The 17,830-nt window shown below is 34.5% G+C and overlaps 4 protein-coding genes across 4 annotated transcripts; 1 reads left to right on the plus strand and 3 right to left on the minus strand.

Moving 5' to 3' along the window:
- Positions 1-634: 634 nt before the first annotated feature.
- LOC18020652 (uncharacterized protein At4g04775) lies at positions 635-1,244 on the plus strand. The gene is made up of 2 exons (XM_006403324.1): positions 635-757; positions 936-1,244. Exons 1-2 carry the CDS (start codon positions 635-637, stop codon positions 1,242-1,244), a joined length of 432 nt encoding a protein of 143 aa, XP_006403387.1.
- Positions 1,245-1,702: 458 nt separating this feature from the next.
- LOC112087550 lies at positions 1,703-4,194 on the minus strand. The gene is made up of 4 exons (XM_024157460.1): positions 4,190-4,194; positions 3,074-4,111; positions 2,609-2,948; positions 1,703-2,527 (listed from the first exon to the last, which is right to left on the minus strand). Exons 1-4 carry the CDS (start codon positions 4,192-4,194, stop codon positions 1,703-1,705), a joined length of 2,208 nt encoding a protein of 735 aa, XP_024013228.1.
- Positions 4,195-4,911: 717 nt separating this feature from the next.
- On the minus strand, positions 4,912-7,401 carry LOC18020653 (60S ribosomal protein L3-1). The gene is made up of 6 exons (XM_006403326.2): positions 7,313-7,401; positions 7,107-7,201; positions 6,306-6,416; positions 5,883-6,187; positions 5,382-5,791; positions 4,912-5,301 (listed from the first exon to the last, which is right to left on the minus strand). Exons 2-6 carry the CDS (start codon positions 7,189-7,191, stop codon positions 5,043-5,045), a joined length of 1,170 nt encoding a protein of 389 aa, XP_006403389.1. The 5' UTR covers positions 7,192-7,201; positions 7,313-7,401; the 3' UTR covers positions 4,912-5,042.
- Positions 7,402-9,587: 2,186 nt separating this feature from the next.
- LOC18020654 (UDP-rhamnose/UDP-galactose transporter 3) lies at positions 9,588-11,293 on the minus strand. Its single transcript, XM_006403328.2, has 5 exons — positions 10,973-11,293; positions 10,704-10,888; positions 10,417-10,617; positions 10,175-10,336; positions 9,588-10,084 (listed from the first exon to the last, which is right to left on the minus strand). Exons 1-5 carry the CDS (start codon positions 11,106-11,108, stop codon positions 9,719-9,721), a joined length of 1,050 nt encoding a protein of 349 aa, XP_006403391.1. The 5' UTR covers positions 11,109-11,293; the 3' UTR covers positions 9,588-9,718.
- Between the last annotated feature and the right edge of the window lie 6,537 nt (positions 11,294-17,830).

Consider the following 17,830-nt stretch of genomic DNA (forward strand, 5'->3'; position numbering starts at 1 on the left):
TTTATTATTAAATACAGATTAATGGAGACAAGTTTACATGAGATCTTCAACGTGATACAAGGAGATCTGTTTGGCTTGTATGTAGAGGAAATAATTGTCCGTTGTAGAATTACATCAATATAATAATTCTTATAATTTGTAATAGAATAATAGATCTAATGTTATAATAAATAAACAAAAAAAAATAATAATCATCTCTCTCATTGTTAATATTTAAAGATTCACACTTTAGTTAGAGGGGAAAACGGCCGATTCCCTCATGAACTTTATACCTTCTGATTTCTCATACACGAACTATCAGACCATGCCTCCAACTACACGAACTACGTTTGTTTTTGAATTTCCTACACTAACTACTTAAATGTGGTCTATTCCACCAACTCCGTTGACGGAGTATATTTCACCGTTAACGGATGCTGACGTGGGTGTATGCGTGGAAAATCGAAATACAATATTTTTTTTTATAAATAAATACAACCAAACGATGTCGTTTCGTTTGGTTACTCTGTTATTAATCAAAACAAAGAAAACGTTGTCGTTCTTGTTTTTCGATTTGGGGAAGAAAGTAAACTAGGGTTCTTCGTAAGTTTGAGAGAATTGAGAGAATAGTGACTCAAATTCTGAAATTGGAAGCATGGATTCTCGCAAAAGAGGGTTCCCGAGCCACTGTATATGTGGTGAACGAGGAAGAATGCTTACATCAAAAACTGTTACCAACCCAGGAAGATTATTCTTTGCTTGTCGCTATGGAGATGAGGTAATGATCTATGTTGGTGTTAATTGTGATAATTGCAATGCCTGTTAACTTCTTTCAATCAATTTAGGGATATAGAAAGTCTGGATTATAAAATTGAGCAAAGGGAATGACTGAATTGCGAAAGCAATCTTGTTAAACAATTCTTGTTTTTTACATAATTGTTGTTTGTATTGTGTAGAAAAATCGGTATCACTTGTTTAAATGGGCGGATGAATCAATGGTTGAAGAAATTGAGGATATGAAACTGAAAATTGATGATCTTGAAAGAGCTTCATCAACTTTTGAAAAGGGTTTACAAGCTTGTGAATCTGAAATGGAGACTATCACAATGGAGACTCGGACATGTGAGGCAGTGGTCTGCGGTTTTGAAAAGGAAATAAAAAGGTTTGAAAAGGAGATACAAGAATGCAAGATGGAGCTAAGAGGGTTGAAAAACATGGTCGTGTGTGCTGTGGTGATGGTTCTTTTGTATAATTTTCTAATGTAATGATAAGCTAGATTAATCTTTGAATCATTATGAGTTGTTTGTTATATTTGAATTCTGTGTGTGTGATGTTGTATGATTGAGAATCGTTTGAAATGATACAGTTTGTACCAGTTCTTGTTGCCTTTTGAATTTAGTCAGACCTGTAATTATTAGCAGGTTTTACACGATGAATTGCAGCACAACAAAAGAAAATAGATAGATCATATCCTTAGAAGCTTACATTATTTTAGTCAATCACTTGGCTTTGCATTGGTTCGCTTGAACCCTCACCACAAGCAGATTGATCTTGTGAGACTTTTTTCTTTTTTGGTGGTCGTTGAATCGTAACTCCAACATTATTACACTTCCTTGTGTTATGTCCACTCTGACCACATCGTCCACAATGAATGATTCTTCTTTCCCTGGAAAGCTTAGTTGGAGACTCATACAATATTTTTTCCTTCTTTTTACTTGGAGACTCATTCTTCCCTTTGATCCTCTTTGGAGTTTTCTTTCTTCCTCTTGTTGGTTCTGTTTCTCTTGGGTGGCACGATCACAGAGTCAACAGTTTTTTCCCAAAAATTCACACCACGAACAACCTCTATAGGTGTGCTGTATTGCATCCTCCATCGAGAAGTCAGATAGCAATCAGCCATATAATCCTCTTGCCGCCGTTTTTTCTGGGAAATCACCTTAAGAGCATGGCGGCAAGGTAAACCAGACATCTGCCACCTCCGACATGTGCAAGTCCGTTCAAGCATTTTCACCTTGAATGCTGACTTTTTCTCCTTCACCTCAAAGGTCTCATGCCCGGAAGGATATATTGTACAGTTGACAATTTTTTTCTGCTCCTCATCGACCTTTTCCATTGCTTTAATACTGAACTTTCCTCTATGCTTCATTGCTTTAACCTTTCTTGCCTCCATGCGCAGCATTGCTCTTCTGCGTATAGTCTCCAACATTTCCACCAGAGGCATTGATCTTGCAGGGTCAATAGCACTATTAAAGGATTCTGAGATGTTGTTACTTACATCATCAGACGTAGATGTCGGTGTGAAATATGCAAGACTACAGTTTTTTGGATTCTTCGACATCATTGACTCATAGACACTCACGTCGTATGCCTCCACTGCCCTGATCCTCTTTTCATAGTGAGGCTTGTTGTAGCTCTTCGCAACCTTCCAGAATAAGCTTTTCATGTCAGCTCTGTTTGGGTGCTTCTTCTTTAAGTTTGCGTAAATGTGTCTTGCACACATCCTATGCTCAACTCTCGGTTGCAAATCAGAAACAGCATTCAGTAAACCCTGCAAGTATTCAACAAATATATCAGCATCAAACCAGTGACAAAAAACTGATACCACATAACCTAAGTGGGAACTCATTACCTTCTGTCTATCCGAGATAAGGGTAAAACCATCACCGTTTTGGAGATTCAAATCACTCTTCAGCTTCTCAATGAACCATCTCCAGTTAACTTCGTTTTCGACATCTACAACAGCCCAAGCAATGGGGAACATTTGATTGTTCGCATCTCTTCCAACCGCTGCTAACAACTGACCACTTATTGTGCACTTAAGAAAGCAACCATCCAGTCCAAAAATAGGCCGACAGAGGGAGCTCCATGTCTTCTTCAAAGCAGCAAAACAGACATAAAATCTGTAAAAAATGTCTTCCTCGTGCTCTCCGTGGATTGTCTCTAGCTCCACCGTCGAATCCTTGTTAGAACTATGCGATCAAAAAATACATGAATGTTAAAAAAGATACACAAACAAGAATAAAAATATGAAGATGAAACTTGTAAAAAATACAATGAAAAGAATTAAAATCTGAAGAGTTAACATGAACGTTACCTAATTAGCTCAAGCCGATAATCTCTCAACCTTGAGAACTGTAAGTCGTGCTCCTCTTGGATCATCTCTAAGGCCCTTTTCTTTGCTTTTCTACACTGATCTATTGTTGTAGTCAAATGCCAACGCTTCTGAATTTCACTCTGAATTTCTCTTGGCATGTACTTAGGATTATCCCGAAGCTCATTCACAAATAGCTTAGCAATCACTTCTTGACTAAGTATTTTTGAACGCCCACTCTTCATACAAGTGTGTTTCTTCACATACACCTTAACCAACCATTTTTGTAATGGTTCATCATAAGAACAGTAAATCCTCCACATACACTCTTCTTCTCCTTCTTCGGGCTCACTTGCACATTTAACCTCTGACTTGTTCTTCTCCCAGCGCTTATATTCCACATTCCATCCTTCCTTTAACACATACTCGAGCACACCTTGTTTGAAAGCTTCCAAACTATCAAATGCTTGGCTTAACATCAGCTCACCACTGCCTTTCTTGTATCTGATATAACCTTTACTATCATCAGCATCATCATCATCGTCTGAGCACACCGGAGTGGCATACTCATCAATCTCTTCATCAACAAAATTGACCAGATTTCTTTCAATTCTAGCTTCTTCTTCAAATTGACGATCTTCTCTCACAGCCTCATCTCTCTCGGGTTCATCACCATCAGTCTCATCTCTCTCAGACTCCTCGTTGTCATTATCATCTCCTGCGACCTCCTCTGTGATTAATTCAGGCTCTACAAATATGTCAATTGCGTTGACATAGCTTGCAGCTGCACACATCTTCTTAAAGTTTCCATCTCCATTTGCTAACAGTTTTCTATCCTCCAATTCTTCAAAAGGGACCTTATACCATACTCTCTGCCCATACAAACTCACCGGAAGTTGATTCATCAGCTCTGTAAACAACAAAGAGGGTCGACTTTCAACAAACCGATATCCTCCACCGATGTAAACATCTTTGCCTTCCACAACTTCAAACTTCCCACCATAGAAACAGCCGAACGTTATCGACCTATCGAAATCATCACTGCAGACCAAAATCATATTAAAACCAACCTAATTTCTACTCAGAACAAAGTATTACAGAAAACTAAATTAGACTTACCTCATTGTCGAGACTCGGAAAACTCGGACACGAAATGGAACTTCACACGAAATCGATTTGATACTTCTACCACGAAATCAAGATGAAACTAACTCACAATTACCAGTTCGTCTCTTTCGTCGTATGATATCATCTCCCCTTATCTCGATACTCAAATTTACGACGAACCCTAATTTTAATTCTCCCCCAAATTGCCACACGACGTTGTTTTGGATTTTCTGGATTTGGTTAGTTTAAGATAAAACGGCATCGTTTTAGCTCTCCAATTAAAAAAAAAAAAATTCAAATCGGACCAAACCGGTTGTCTACCTGGCTGCCACGTCAGAAACCGTTGACGGGCATCTCACACCGTCTGCGGTTTTGTTGTAATTGACCAAAAAGACGTAGTTCGTGTAGTTGGAAGCATGGTCTGATAGTTCGTGTATGAGAAATCAGAAGATATAAAGTTCATGGCGGAATCGGCAGTTTTCCCTTAGTTAGAGACTATTACAATGCTTGATATTCTTTTGTGATACTTGAGACCGCCTAAATATGATACCGGTTAACCTCAGTACATCAAAAATTGCATTAACTATTTTGTGATCATTCATTTTGAAGTAACATAGCTTTAAGCGGATTTCATTTGATAAAGATTTTGTTTGATAGTTATTTCTAAAGGCGGTTAGTTCTCTAATCACCTTTTACCACATTAGAAATGATATGTCATGAAAATAAGATGTCGCTTTGAGGAATTTTAGTAAATTTCAATAATATTTCCAAAATCTCCAAATAACTAAAACACAAGATTGCAGCGAGTCATTCAAAAGAGTATTTCAAGACTTTTTTAAGGAAGAGCTAAGATAGAACAACTTGTTTAAGCCTTGACACGGTTGTAAAACTTGTTCTTTTCCTGGGTGGTCTGGAATTTACCATGTCCCATCTTCGAGGAAGTGTCAATGAACTTGAGTCTGATCTCCTCGAGTGCAAGACGGGAAGTCTGAGTGAGTAGTGACTGTCTCAGAGTCACAACCCTCTTCTTTGGACCCATGCAGCATCCCTTAATCATCAAGTAGTCATCCTTCACAATACCGTAGTGTGCAAATCCTCCCATCGGAGTCACATCCTTCTCAGTCCTACCATAGCCACAACGTCATCAGTTACATAACCGAGCAAGATAAGAACCAATGAACCAGTAAAGAGAAATTATACTGACCTGTCGTATTCAGTCATGGCTGTGTGTGTCTCCTGACCAACCTTGCCCAACCTGTAAATCTTCTTGTTCAGTTCAGTACGGTGATGGTAACCGTTCTGACCAGCTCTGGCAACAGTGTATGAGACTCTAGCTGGATGCCACGCACCGATACAAGCAACCTTACGTAGACCCCTGTGAGTCTTACGTGGAAGCCTTGTCACACCCCAACGGGTAACAACACCTTCGTAACCCTTACCTTTGGTGACACCAATCACATCAATCATTTCATCCTTCTGGAAAACTGAGTCGATAGGGATCTGCTTCTCAAAGAAACTGTAGGCAAAGTCGACTTTCTGGGCAATGGTACCACCGTTGATCTGGATCTCCATCATGTGAGCCTTCTTCTGCTTCAATCCCTTCATCTTCCTGATCTGCACGGTAGAAAGGTAGCATATAATTGCAAGCAACAACAAAATGCTGAAGTTGATTAAACCGGTGAAAACATTTGATAAGCAAAAATACCTGAGTGTGGGCCAAAACACGGATGACAGTTCCGTATTTCTTCATCTTCTCAAGCTGAGCATGAATGCTCTTCTTGCCATCCTCGCTTTCGTACTGCTTTGCGTACCCGGTGAAAGCCTTCTTCTTAGACTTGGCCCAGTTCTTGTAGAACCTTCTCCTGACCTCCTCACTCAAGTGCTGAGCCCAGACAGTGTTCAAGGACCTCAGGCCACGGGGAGTCTTGACATAGGCAACAACTCCAACAACCACCATGGCAGGTGTCTCAATGATGGTAACAGCCTCACAGGTCTCCTTCTTGTGAAGCTCTATACGAGAATAGAAAAAAATGAACATCAGCATTAGGTTACCATCTTAAAATTACATTGCGGAATGAAAATACCAATATTCAGATAAAAAAAACAAAGACGAGTGACAATTACTTACTGGATCCGGGCTTCTCGACTTCTCTAACAATGTGGGTCATACCAGCCTTGTAACCCATAAAGGCTGTGAACTTGCAAGGCTTGGTTTGGTCATCCTTAGGGAATGCCTTCACTGATATTCAAATTCAACATTAGTGTGTAAATAAAACAGGGAGAAAACTCAATTATAACTCGAGAAAAAAGAGTAGATCTTCCATTCACAAATTAACAAAGTAATCGTTTCAATACCACTGAAACTAATTTTTAAGAATGCTCAATCGTAACTCTTAAACAACAGGGCAGATGGTTCGTTTACATGATAACCAAGTAAGATTTTAAATCACACCGAACTATGATTAAAGAAAAGTCAATCGTAACTTTAGAAAACAAAGCAGATGGTTCATTTTGAAGAATCAATCGTAAGAATCTCAATATCGCTGAATCCAAATTAAAATTATTACACCCAAACGTAACTAAGAAAATCAGAACAGCTGTTCCATTATGAAGATAACAATGCATTCATCTCAATAACGACGAATCTAAATTTGAAAGATATTCAGCCGTAACTCTTAAAGAAGATGTTACATTTTGAAAATAACCATGTACGCATTTCAATAACACTAAATCTAAAACTTGAAGTTAAATCAATCGTAACTGTAAAATACAGATCAAAGGTTCCATTTTCAAAGCATTATAATAACACTGAATCTAAAATTTGAAGAAAGCTCATAGTAACTCTAAAAACAGATCAAATGTTCAATTTTGATGATACCCAAGTAAGCATCTCGATAACATTGAATCTAAAATTTTGAAGAGAACTCACCTTTTCCTCTGTGACGGTTAGCTCTCTTCCTCGGTAAGAAACCAAGTGAACCGTGCCTTGGGTGTTCAAACTTCCTGTGAGACATTCTTCTTCTCCTATAACAGAACAGTCACAAAATTGGAGGACTGATATGAGACGAATAGTAGATATACAAAAACGAAGAAGGAGAATCAACGGAGATAAAATGGAGAGGAAGAGAGAAGCACCTAAAACTTCAATGAGTCACTCCTGCGGCTAAAGCTAACAAACACTGACGGCGAAGAGAAGCGTGGATTTATAATAAACCCTATTTTCGACTTACACTGTGTATATGTAACCCTAAACGTTTTTGGACATTTAAAACCCATCTTCTAATTGGGCCTTTAGAACCCACCACAATTGAAACTAGGGCAAATAATTTGTCTACTTTATTTTCTATATATAAACTCATCCTCATCGCTGTGTGACTGTGTCTCCGTCTTCCTCCCCAAATCTTAGTGTTTTTAATCGTTTGTTGTTTAATGGACCCTTTTTTCTCTAATTGTTACTCAATTTTTTTTCTTAGAAGAGATTGATGAAATCGAAACTATGTCGAAACGCAAGCGTTTTGTAGACGCAATGAGCGTCGATTTCCACACGAGATTTCTGACTCTTCGTCTTTAAATTTGATTTCACTGAAGTAGAAGCTGTTTCGTTAGGGTGCTTCCATGTTTGGTTTCGGGGATTATATACAATCGGAACGTAATAACCTATGAAAAAGCTTATTTGAGATGATATTAGATGCAATCAGTCAAACGTTGTATATATTTGGTGCGGTGTTCGCAAATCGTGGCTCGGAAAAAGAACAAGCAAATTTGGATTTTAAAAAATGGTGGAATAATGAGAATGATATGAATAAATCTGAATGAGGTGACTAAATTGCAAAGCAAATTGGTTTTAAAGTTTTAATAAACAAAAATTGATGTTTAAGAATTATGTAGAATATAAAAACTTTAGAATGTAAAAATATTTTGCTGATATGGATAGTTTTAAGAAATACAAATTTCATAATATCATTTTTAAACCTAATTTAGACCAAATACTTTTCAAAATATACAACCGCCTAAATGATCAACATTGCTTTTCGAAATGATTTCATTTCAAATTTTACAACTTTTATTCTAGTCTGGATTTCAAAACCTTTTGAAAACTCACTACTTTGAAAAGTATAAACCCTATTAGTTAGCAATTAGGTTTTTAGAGCTTGTTATGCTCTCCCACTTTTAGCTCTTTGGAAAATGCAGTTCTAATTATCTCACTCATTGTTAACTTTCAGTACCATATTTCAATGTAACACTTATGGATTCACACATTTGTTAGAACATGTTCAACGCGGGAGCGCTTAACACAGATGCTTATGTGTTTTTTTTTTTAAAAAAAGTCAAATAAATACAACAAAAAAAGAATCGATACTTAAACTAAAGTTTTAAGCTCCGCTGCTTATGCGACGTTTATAAAACAGGTGTAAAAAAATAATTAAATAATACATAAGCACCTCTTTAAAATTGCTCTATTAGACCATGTCCATCAGTGAACCCTTGAGAGAGGGGTTCATCAGAATATAATACTGTTTTTTTTGTTTTGTTTTTTTCTTTTTTTTTAAAAATTCGAAATTATTATTTTGGACCAATCAGGATGTGTCACGTGTGAAGAGACTGTCTCTTCAGGTTCGTCGGGAAGAACCCGGGTCATGAACCTCTACCTTTTTTTTTATTTTTTTATTGTATTTCTTCTTATAATCTGTGTCATGAACTCTTCAAAAACTCCTGATGAACGGTCTTAGAGGGTTAAAGAAGTACACTGCTTGACACTGACATTGAGACCGCTGAAAGATGATACTGGTTAACCAAAATACATCAAAATTTGCATTAACTATTTTGTGATCATTCATTTTGAAGTTACATAACTTTAGGTAGATCTCATTAGATAAAAGACTTTGTTTGATAGTTTCTTTAGATTTCTAAAGGCGGTTGGTTCTTTCATCACCTTTTGTAAAACTAGTATTAGCATCTTTGTGACTTTCTATAGCACAATAGAAATGATGTGTAATGAAAATTCGATGTGGTTAATACCATTTGAGGAATTTTAGTAAATTTCAAAGAAATCGTAAATTTCTAATATTTTAAGAATATGCGTTGGATAATTTATAATTTCTGAAAATAATAATGAGAATGGATATTAATCAACTGTGTTTAAGGAGATTCAGATCAGAATAAACGCATAAAAGGAAATCAAAAACTTGCAAAAGTAAAAAATCCACGGTGAGTGACAAATACATCGAGAGGACAAGACCAAAATATTTAAGAGATTGAAAAAAAAAAAGAATATACTCTTTTTGCTCTGTAAAACAAGAACAGATGACCATTGAAGGTATTTCCGTGGAATCGAACAAATATATAAATTACACAAAACATTCTTTATATAACAAAGGCAGCTAGGCCGAAGCCTAGATTAGTCTCCGATGATCCTTAAATGGGAGAATTCGATCTCTGCGTTATTCGACCACCACCTTTGGTTTTAAATAACACAAAACAAATACAAGATTATAACAGAACAAATTGTACCTGAAGACTATGTTTTCTATCCATCTCTGACTAAGCTTTTGTGTGGCCAAGTTCAACATCTTTCGACTGTGTAGTTTCTACACCTTCCTTCAAAAGTTCAAACTCTTCTTCTGTTAAGCTGTGTTTCACACTGTTCAAAGCCTTTGCTGCAAGAATAGACTGTTTCTCCAATTCCATGGCCCAACTGTAGATTACCATCCCAACAATCGCAACAATCATGCCCGCCACGTTTTTGAAAGTCATTGCAGAATCAAACAAAACCCATCCCAGTGTGAGAATGCACACTGTTTTCATGTGACCTATAACCTGGAACGATACTGCTGAAAACCGCCCGATGCAAAGGTACTGGCTTATATTGCAGAAGACAGCTAAAGCACATGAGAGAAGGATGAATAGCTGCAAATGGTAGAATAATTAGACCAATGATAACATAAGCTATATACAATAACAGAACATAGAGAAAGAGAGAGAGAGAGATATGCTTACAAAGCAACCAGAAGACATATTATATTTCATTATGAACTTCCCACTAAGGAGATAATCAACTAAAGGACCAACAACGAGAAGCGAAAGAGCTTGAATCGGTGCTGTTTTACTCAACAACTCAAAAGACCCAATTGAATATTTCTTCTGCAAGGAACCTATTAACTGGCACAAAAAAACACCCAACAGATCAGATTCCGAGCCTTTATGGAACAAGATCAACAAATTTGCCAAAGAGAACTTACAATTTGCTGCAAAGAAGAGGAGAAAATAGCAACACATGCACAAATGAAACCTTTGGCATTAACCTTAACATCAGTGACAGTGCAAATACCAACACCTACAACAACAACCACAACAGATACTTTCACTTCTCTGGAGTATCTTTTGCTGTGAAGAATCCATTCCATGATACAGACCACAGGAATCATGCTCAGCTTCGAGATCTATTTCACAAAGAGCTGATTTCATTCAGGAGAAACAAAAGACATAACAATTTGATTCTATAAGCAATGGATCGAGGGAAAAAAACCTGGTAGAAACCGACGGAATTGAGCATGAGACTGAAATTCATGGCTGCTATAGAGACATTAGCGACGATGGAGAACCAAATTAGCTCCCACATAGGGACATGTTTGGATGCTGAGAATCCCGTAGCGTTCGAGACCAAACCGACCAATGCAGTTAAAGCGAAATGGAATCCGGTGAGAGTCGTTGCTAAAAGTAATTGAAACAATTCGAATCATCAGATCTCAAGAAGAAGAAGAAGAATAAGAGGGATCGAGGAGGGAGAAGACGAACCGAAGCTAAAGGCGAAACCAGAAGAAGACATTAGCTGTTTATTCGCCATGATGATTCCAACGGAGCTGATCACATTCATTGCCCAAGCTCCCATATCGGAGACCGCAGAAGATTTTCGCTCGTTCTCCGCCGCCATATCTGGTCAAAATGATCCAGATCCCGATGGACTGATCACGACTTGAGCCGTCGTCGGAGAATTCTAAACGCGATTAAGAGATCCTCGGAGAAAGAGGAAGTGTCAGGCGTTGGTTGATTCACGCTTTATAGGACGCTCACCTTCTTCTCTCTTTCTTTCTTCTTTCTACTGTCTTTCATTCACGTCCCAGAAAATATCTGACTTGCTCAAAAAAGACTTTTTTTTTTTTGTTCAATCTCAAAAAAGACTGTAAAAGGCATTTCTCAAGTAAATTCAATATTTTCGAGGATGTAAAAAAAAAACATCATTACAGAAGAATGTAATTATAAAGAAAAAAATTATATAATTTGGGAGAAATGTCTTTAGCTAATTAACTAATTAAGTGGTTCCAAAACAAATTTCGATCGGAGAATTGAAGAGAAGTTAAGTAAATAGTTTAGATGGTGAAATAATGAATAATTTATAATGTCCGATCAAAACTATAGTTTTTCTTATTTCACCATCAAAATTATTACAATAGTCAATATGTAATTACAAAGACACAAGAAGGGGAAAAAGATGTATAATTAGTTTTTTTTGTAATAAAGAAAAAGAATAAGGAAAATTGCAAGTTTTTTTAAAGTCACAAAACCCGACATTTTATTTGAGTTTCGAATTATAAAAGTTGAGGACTGTCTTTGATCATGTCTCCTCTGACATAAGACAGCTTCTGATCTGCAAGGTGGGTATTTCTCAGTCCTTCTTTTTGTTTTTCTCTATCGGACCTTAACTCAGTTTCGTATTTTCTTAGAGTTTTCAAGCTTTGTATTGCTACTTATTAATACATGTTGTTTCAAAGCTTTAGTGTCGACATAGTACGGATTATATTTGCTTCCATGTTTTTTTGTTTTTTTTATGAGACCAAAACTTTAGGTTATTTATTTTGTTAACTCATTTTCTAACACCTAAATATTTTATTATTAATGAAGTTTTACAATTTAGCAACAAAAAATGGCAGTTTACACTTTAAGATAAATATACTCTCACTCTAAAATTTCGAACGAGTTATGTTCGTACATAAAATTTTCAGGCTAGTTTTAGATTTTGCGCCATCAGAAAATTTAAGAAAACTGTTTGTTCTCCGTTCAAATATCCATCTTAACTCCAAATGATTATTTTTTTACCTTTCCCTCTTTTCGATATTTTTCTCCTCCTTTTCTCAGTGTTAGTTTGCGACTTCCTATTTGTTCAGCATATCCTTTTAGTTTCCAACTCTGACCGTATTTAGGTTGTTGCGAGGCTGGAGGCGCCAGAATATGTAAGATCGACAATGTGCATTATCTGCATACGCCTCAATTTTTGAAAATCCCGATTTAGATATAAAAGCTGAATATTTCATCGTTTTTGAGGTTGCCTCGGTATTTCGGCTTGGTTAGGTTGTCAATAACAATGTTATCGGCTTCAACCAGGGTGTCACACTCTGGTTTCCCCTTTGTTTATTTCATATCAGTTATTGTCATCCTCAGGTGGGAATGTCCTCTTATGGAGCATGTGCATAGATAGGCATGAAATTTGGTGTCTTGTGTCTTGCATTTTTTTTTTTTGCTTCACTGGATATCGCTTTGGATTTGCTCTAATTCAATCTTTTGTCTTTCTCTATATTTGAAGATCGGTACTACTTTGATTGGATAGCTGTCTTCTTGTATTTACATAACAAATCTGATCAAGATCTGGTCGTTTCCGAAATTTTTTTTATCTAAGCATGTAAAAGTTACGTTTCCACAAATACCACCGCATATAGGAGAAATCATGATTCTTTCTTGCCATATTAGGTAGCCTAGTAATCCATGATTTGAAATGTAGTTTTTATACCCTATAGGAGAATCTATTTTTATGGTTGGTCATGGGCATTTCCGGGATGTCTCTGTCAAAGGATTTTTTATAGTAAGGACATTTTGTTGATTTGGTGCTAGTACCTAGTTTTTACTAAGTTGTTTTGTTTAATTTCAGTCAGGTTCCTTTGTGGTATTTAATTAATGATTTGAAAATGTCCATGCAATAGTTCGGAATGGTTTTGAGTTTTGGTAAGTGTGCAAATGCTCAGGGTTAATTCACACTTTTTTCATAATTCGGATAGCCAAAATTTGAAAGTTCATGATTTTGTTATAATTTTTATTTTAGAAAACTGTGCATTTGTGAATGTTTAGTTTTTCACCATGCAACATTCATATTGTAAGTTTTTTGAAACACTAGAAATGAAAGAAAATGACACCAGTAGTAGTGCTTGTTAACCGGCAACTTATTAGGCAGATTGAGGGCGCGAGGGAAAGTCTTTTCCTGCTGCCGTTAATTTTGCATTACGCAAAGTCAAAGTCAAACTATGCTGTTAACTTTTTGTTCAAGGAAGCAGCCAATAAGTCATAAGTCAGCAATTTTTTTTGGGTAAAAGTTTAAGTAAGCCTGGGTAAAAAATCCGTATCCGAATATCCGAACCAGAACCAAATTAAAATAAAAATATCAAATCCGAATTGAAATCTATAAAAATACTCGATGGATCTTAAACTCTTATACCCGAAAAACCGAAACTGAACCAGAGCCGAACCGAGAACCGATCAGGTACCAGAATTATCTAAAGTATAATTATGTATTCCTCTAAATATTAGTTATTTTTTGATATTTTGATAAATTGTGTATATTTTTTGTTGTACACATATATTTTCTATACTTTTTTGGAACTTTTGGGTATATTTTTGGGTTTTGATATATATTTTTTAAATTTTTGGATATAATTTATATTAAAATTTTTGAGTTGAACTAAAAATTCGAGGTAAAAAACTCAGATCTGAGTATCCGAACCGAAACCGAACCGAAATAAAGGTACCAAATCCGAATCGAAATTTATAAAAAATACCAAATGAATCATAACTTTCTCTATCCGAAATATCCGGAACCGATTGGTTCTGAATTGAAACCAAACCAAATACCCAAATGCCCAGCCCTAATCTTAAGACTCCATTTGTTTAAACATTGGTTCCCAGATCTCAAAGAGGACGAGAACCGATGAAGATCACATAATTTTTTTGATAGAACACCTTGAGATTAGACAGTCACAATACATATAATACATAAATCAGGTGACCGAATATTAATAATTTGATATTAACTATTTTAATCAAATTAATATGAGTGGAAAAAATTGTAAATAGTCTTGTTTTACAATTTTTTTTAAAAGCTCTCTTATGATGACATATCAATTTGACAGTAATAAATCATATGTTAAAAAAAAACCTTATGTATTTATATTTTAGCTGTCTTAACTTCTTAATTTCTACACTTGTTTGTGGTCTTTCGTTAAAAAGCTTTTAGTACATTTCTTTTGTATCTTAGTTCGCTGAAATTTCATATATATATATATATATTTTTTTTTTTGTTCCTTAAGAATCTTTTTATAATTATTCAGAACACTTTATATCATATTCCATGGAACCAACTAAAAAACAGATGCGAGGAGAAAAAAAAAAAGAAACAGAAGAAGTATACATACTGAAATGTCATCAGTCGATCGAAGTGGCTAGCTGGTGATATACATTGCAAAATTGGTGAAGATGTGTGAATCTCTGGAAGCATCCAAGCAAGGATCAAATTGTTTTTTTATAAATTGATGAGAGTAAGAGCACAAATGTGTTTAGAAAGAATTATAATAAACTTTTATAAGAATAATAAGAATAATATTATAATGTTCATTTTCTTATAATATCTAACTTTCCTAATTTAAGATAAACATAAATATAAATAATATATTTAAAAATAAAGGTAAATTTCCTAAACTAAGATATTGGTAAATATCTATAATTTTCTAAATTTTTCTTAATCTTCATGATTTCTATAATTTCCATAATTTTGGTATGGTCGATCTCTCAATACCCTTTTGCAAGTTTATACGTGTTACCACGTATGAGATTGAACATGTTTTCAAAATATTGGTGTTATACTCCACCGTCGAGTCAATCGATTTCAATACCCAGCCGTTGGATCATCAACGACGTTTATACCCGATCGTTGGATTCTTCAATAGCTTGTATACCCAGCCATAGTGTAAATCGGATGGAAAATACACATCTTACTCCATATGACAGAAAATTAGCACAATCATGTGCTTCATATACTTGCGCTCCAAGAAACTAGCAACATGCTACCCAAATAACCAATACGCAAGTAAAGTGACCAATCACTGATCACATCAACAAAACAAGCCACCAATATCTTCGATTGACTTTCACATGTCACCAAGTCATAAACATGAATCAAAGAAATAAAAAAAATAGAAGTTGTAAAGAGAAGCAAATCACGTTTTTTTTTTCACTCAATTTTTTGTTTTTAAACACTAAGGATTTAGAAAAAAACAAAACCATAACCCATAGGATTGGATCTAGTCTTTGATACCATGATAAAGTGATGAGAATAAAAACACAAAGGTGTTTAAGAAGAATTATAATAAACTCTCATAAGAATAATATTATAAAGTGCATTCTCATATATAGAAATAAGCTAGATCTAAGATTCCTAATTTAAGATAAATATAAATGTAAATAATATAAATATAAATGTAAATAATATATTTAGAGATAAATGTAAATTTCTTAAACTAAGATATTGGTAAATATCCATAATCTTCTAAATCCTTCTTGATATTCATGATTTCCATAATCTTAGTATGATCGATCTCACCGATTTTCTAATAGCTTTTAACACCACTCAGCCATCAACCTTCTCTTGAAGTGTTCGGCCTATAATACCCAAAAAGTCAAAAAGAGGAAAAGAAACATTTTGGATTAAATTGATCATTTTAAAATTTTTGGAAGTTGTTTAATTTCCAGGGAGGGGGAGGGGTGGGTTGTAATATCAGAAGTTAAAAAAAAACAAGTAAATAGATGAGGGCACATGGACTAAAGTGAAAAATCAGGAAAAAAATGGAAACCTTCGTCCATCCCAAAATCTTCAGTATATCTTTGGGTGTGATATCTTCAGTATATCTTTGGGTGTAAATCTTCAGTATATCTTTGGGTGTAATCTTCACAATTTTATATGGTTTCAAACCACCAAAAGAAGTAAAAGCTGTTTATGGTCAACTTTGAAGAGCTTTTTTGAGGTTTAAAGACTCATTTTCCTTTTTGTTGAGTTTTAGTACTTTCCCACAAGTTATGATCAGAATTTTTTGTAGTTTAGATTTGTTTTTCTACTCTGTTGGAAGTGATCTAGTTCTGGAGCGTGTTCAACTCTCATCTTTTACTCCATGGAAGTGAGTTTCACGCTCTTTTATGGAGGATATTTGTTTTCAGGGAGAGTTATAATGCAATCTATAGCTTTTTAGAAGCTGCTCGATCATACAATCCAAAGCCGTTAACCATTTGTTAATTGAAGGTATGTAGTTGATGGGAATTTGATAAGCTTTTCTATCTCAAAGAAGTTTAATCGAATTGTAAAATGCAAAAAAAAATCCCAAAAAAATATTTTTATACGAAAAAACCCAACAAATAATGGTGTTACAGTTAATACTCAAGCTTTCAATTTGTGCAAATCAAACCCTGAAGTCAAACATTGTTAAATGTCAAATGGATTAAAAAATGCGTCGTTTTACTTAAGTTTAAAATATTTTGTTTGTTTGGTCCCTCTTTCGTAGCTCTCTAGTTTATATGAAGTATTAGGTGATTATCCGCACCTTGTGCAGGATAAATATTAACCATAAACTTTTTATTCGAATATGTAAATATAATGTATATAAATACAACTACAAAAATGTTAGCTAAGTTTTATAATTGCAAATCTATATATGTGCTGATTATACAATTGTAAATAATAATGATAAATACATTTATTTTATAATACATTAGCATAAATGCTAGATAATTATTGGTTTCATAATTAATCTAATAATATTTTTATATAAGTGAAATTGCACATTAAATATATTAAATTAGATTAATATGTTCTATCTAACCGGTTTAACATCAGTCTAAGATACTTTAATTTTGATATAAAAAATTTGAATTATAATATGTATGAAAATATTTAGATTTTCTTATTATTAAATAGATAATGTAATTTTTTTAACAAATTAAGATTAAAAAAAGATGAGATAAGAAATAGAAATATGGTGATAAAAATAGTAAGAGAGAGAAAATATCTTTACAAATTAAATGTTTGAGTATTAGATATAATTGATATAAACTAAATTTTAACCAAATTAATGTTAATGACATATATATGATGTAATTAATCTTGTAAGTTGAGTCTATTTTTCAAAAAAAAATTGAGAAGCTTTCTGAGATTGATACCTCTGCACATGGCATTCATGTAAATAATACATAGGACAAAGGTTTTTTTTTTAAGTGTTTTTGTCAATTAATAGTAGAAAGATTTTGCTTATTTCATTTGCTTAAGTTTTTTAAAAAATATAAAGAAGCTTCTAAAACCTATGAGCAAAAAACAGATTTAAGGTTCACAATATTTCAACCTTACACTAGAATTGAGTATAATATTAAGTAGGCTTAACATAAATTCAAACTGAAAGCTAGATATAAAAAAAAGATCAACCACCATATCTAGGCTTCACAAAAAGATAAACATGTTCACACAATCATCCTCCTAAAACACTATGGATATCACCAAACATGCTCAATTTGCGCTCCTCCTAGCTTCTAGCTTGTTCCGTTCATGTTGTTGAAACATTATTGACGGTAACA

The sequence above is a fragment of the Eutrema salsugineum genome, unplaced genomic scaffold, assembly GCF_000478725.1.
Source record: "Eutrema salsugineum unplaced genomic scaffold, Eutsalg1_0 scaffold_17, whole genome shotgun sequence".
Lineage (NCBI taxonomy): Eukaryota > Viridiplantae > Streptophyta > Magnoliopsida > Brassicales > Brassicaceae > Eutrema > Eutrema salsugineum.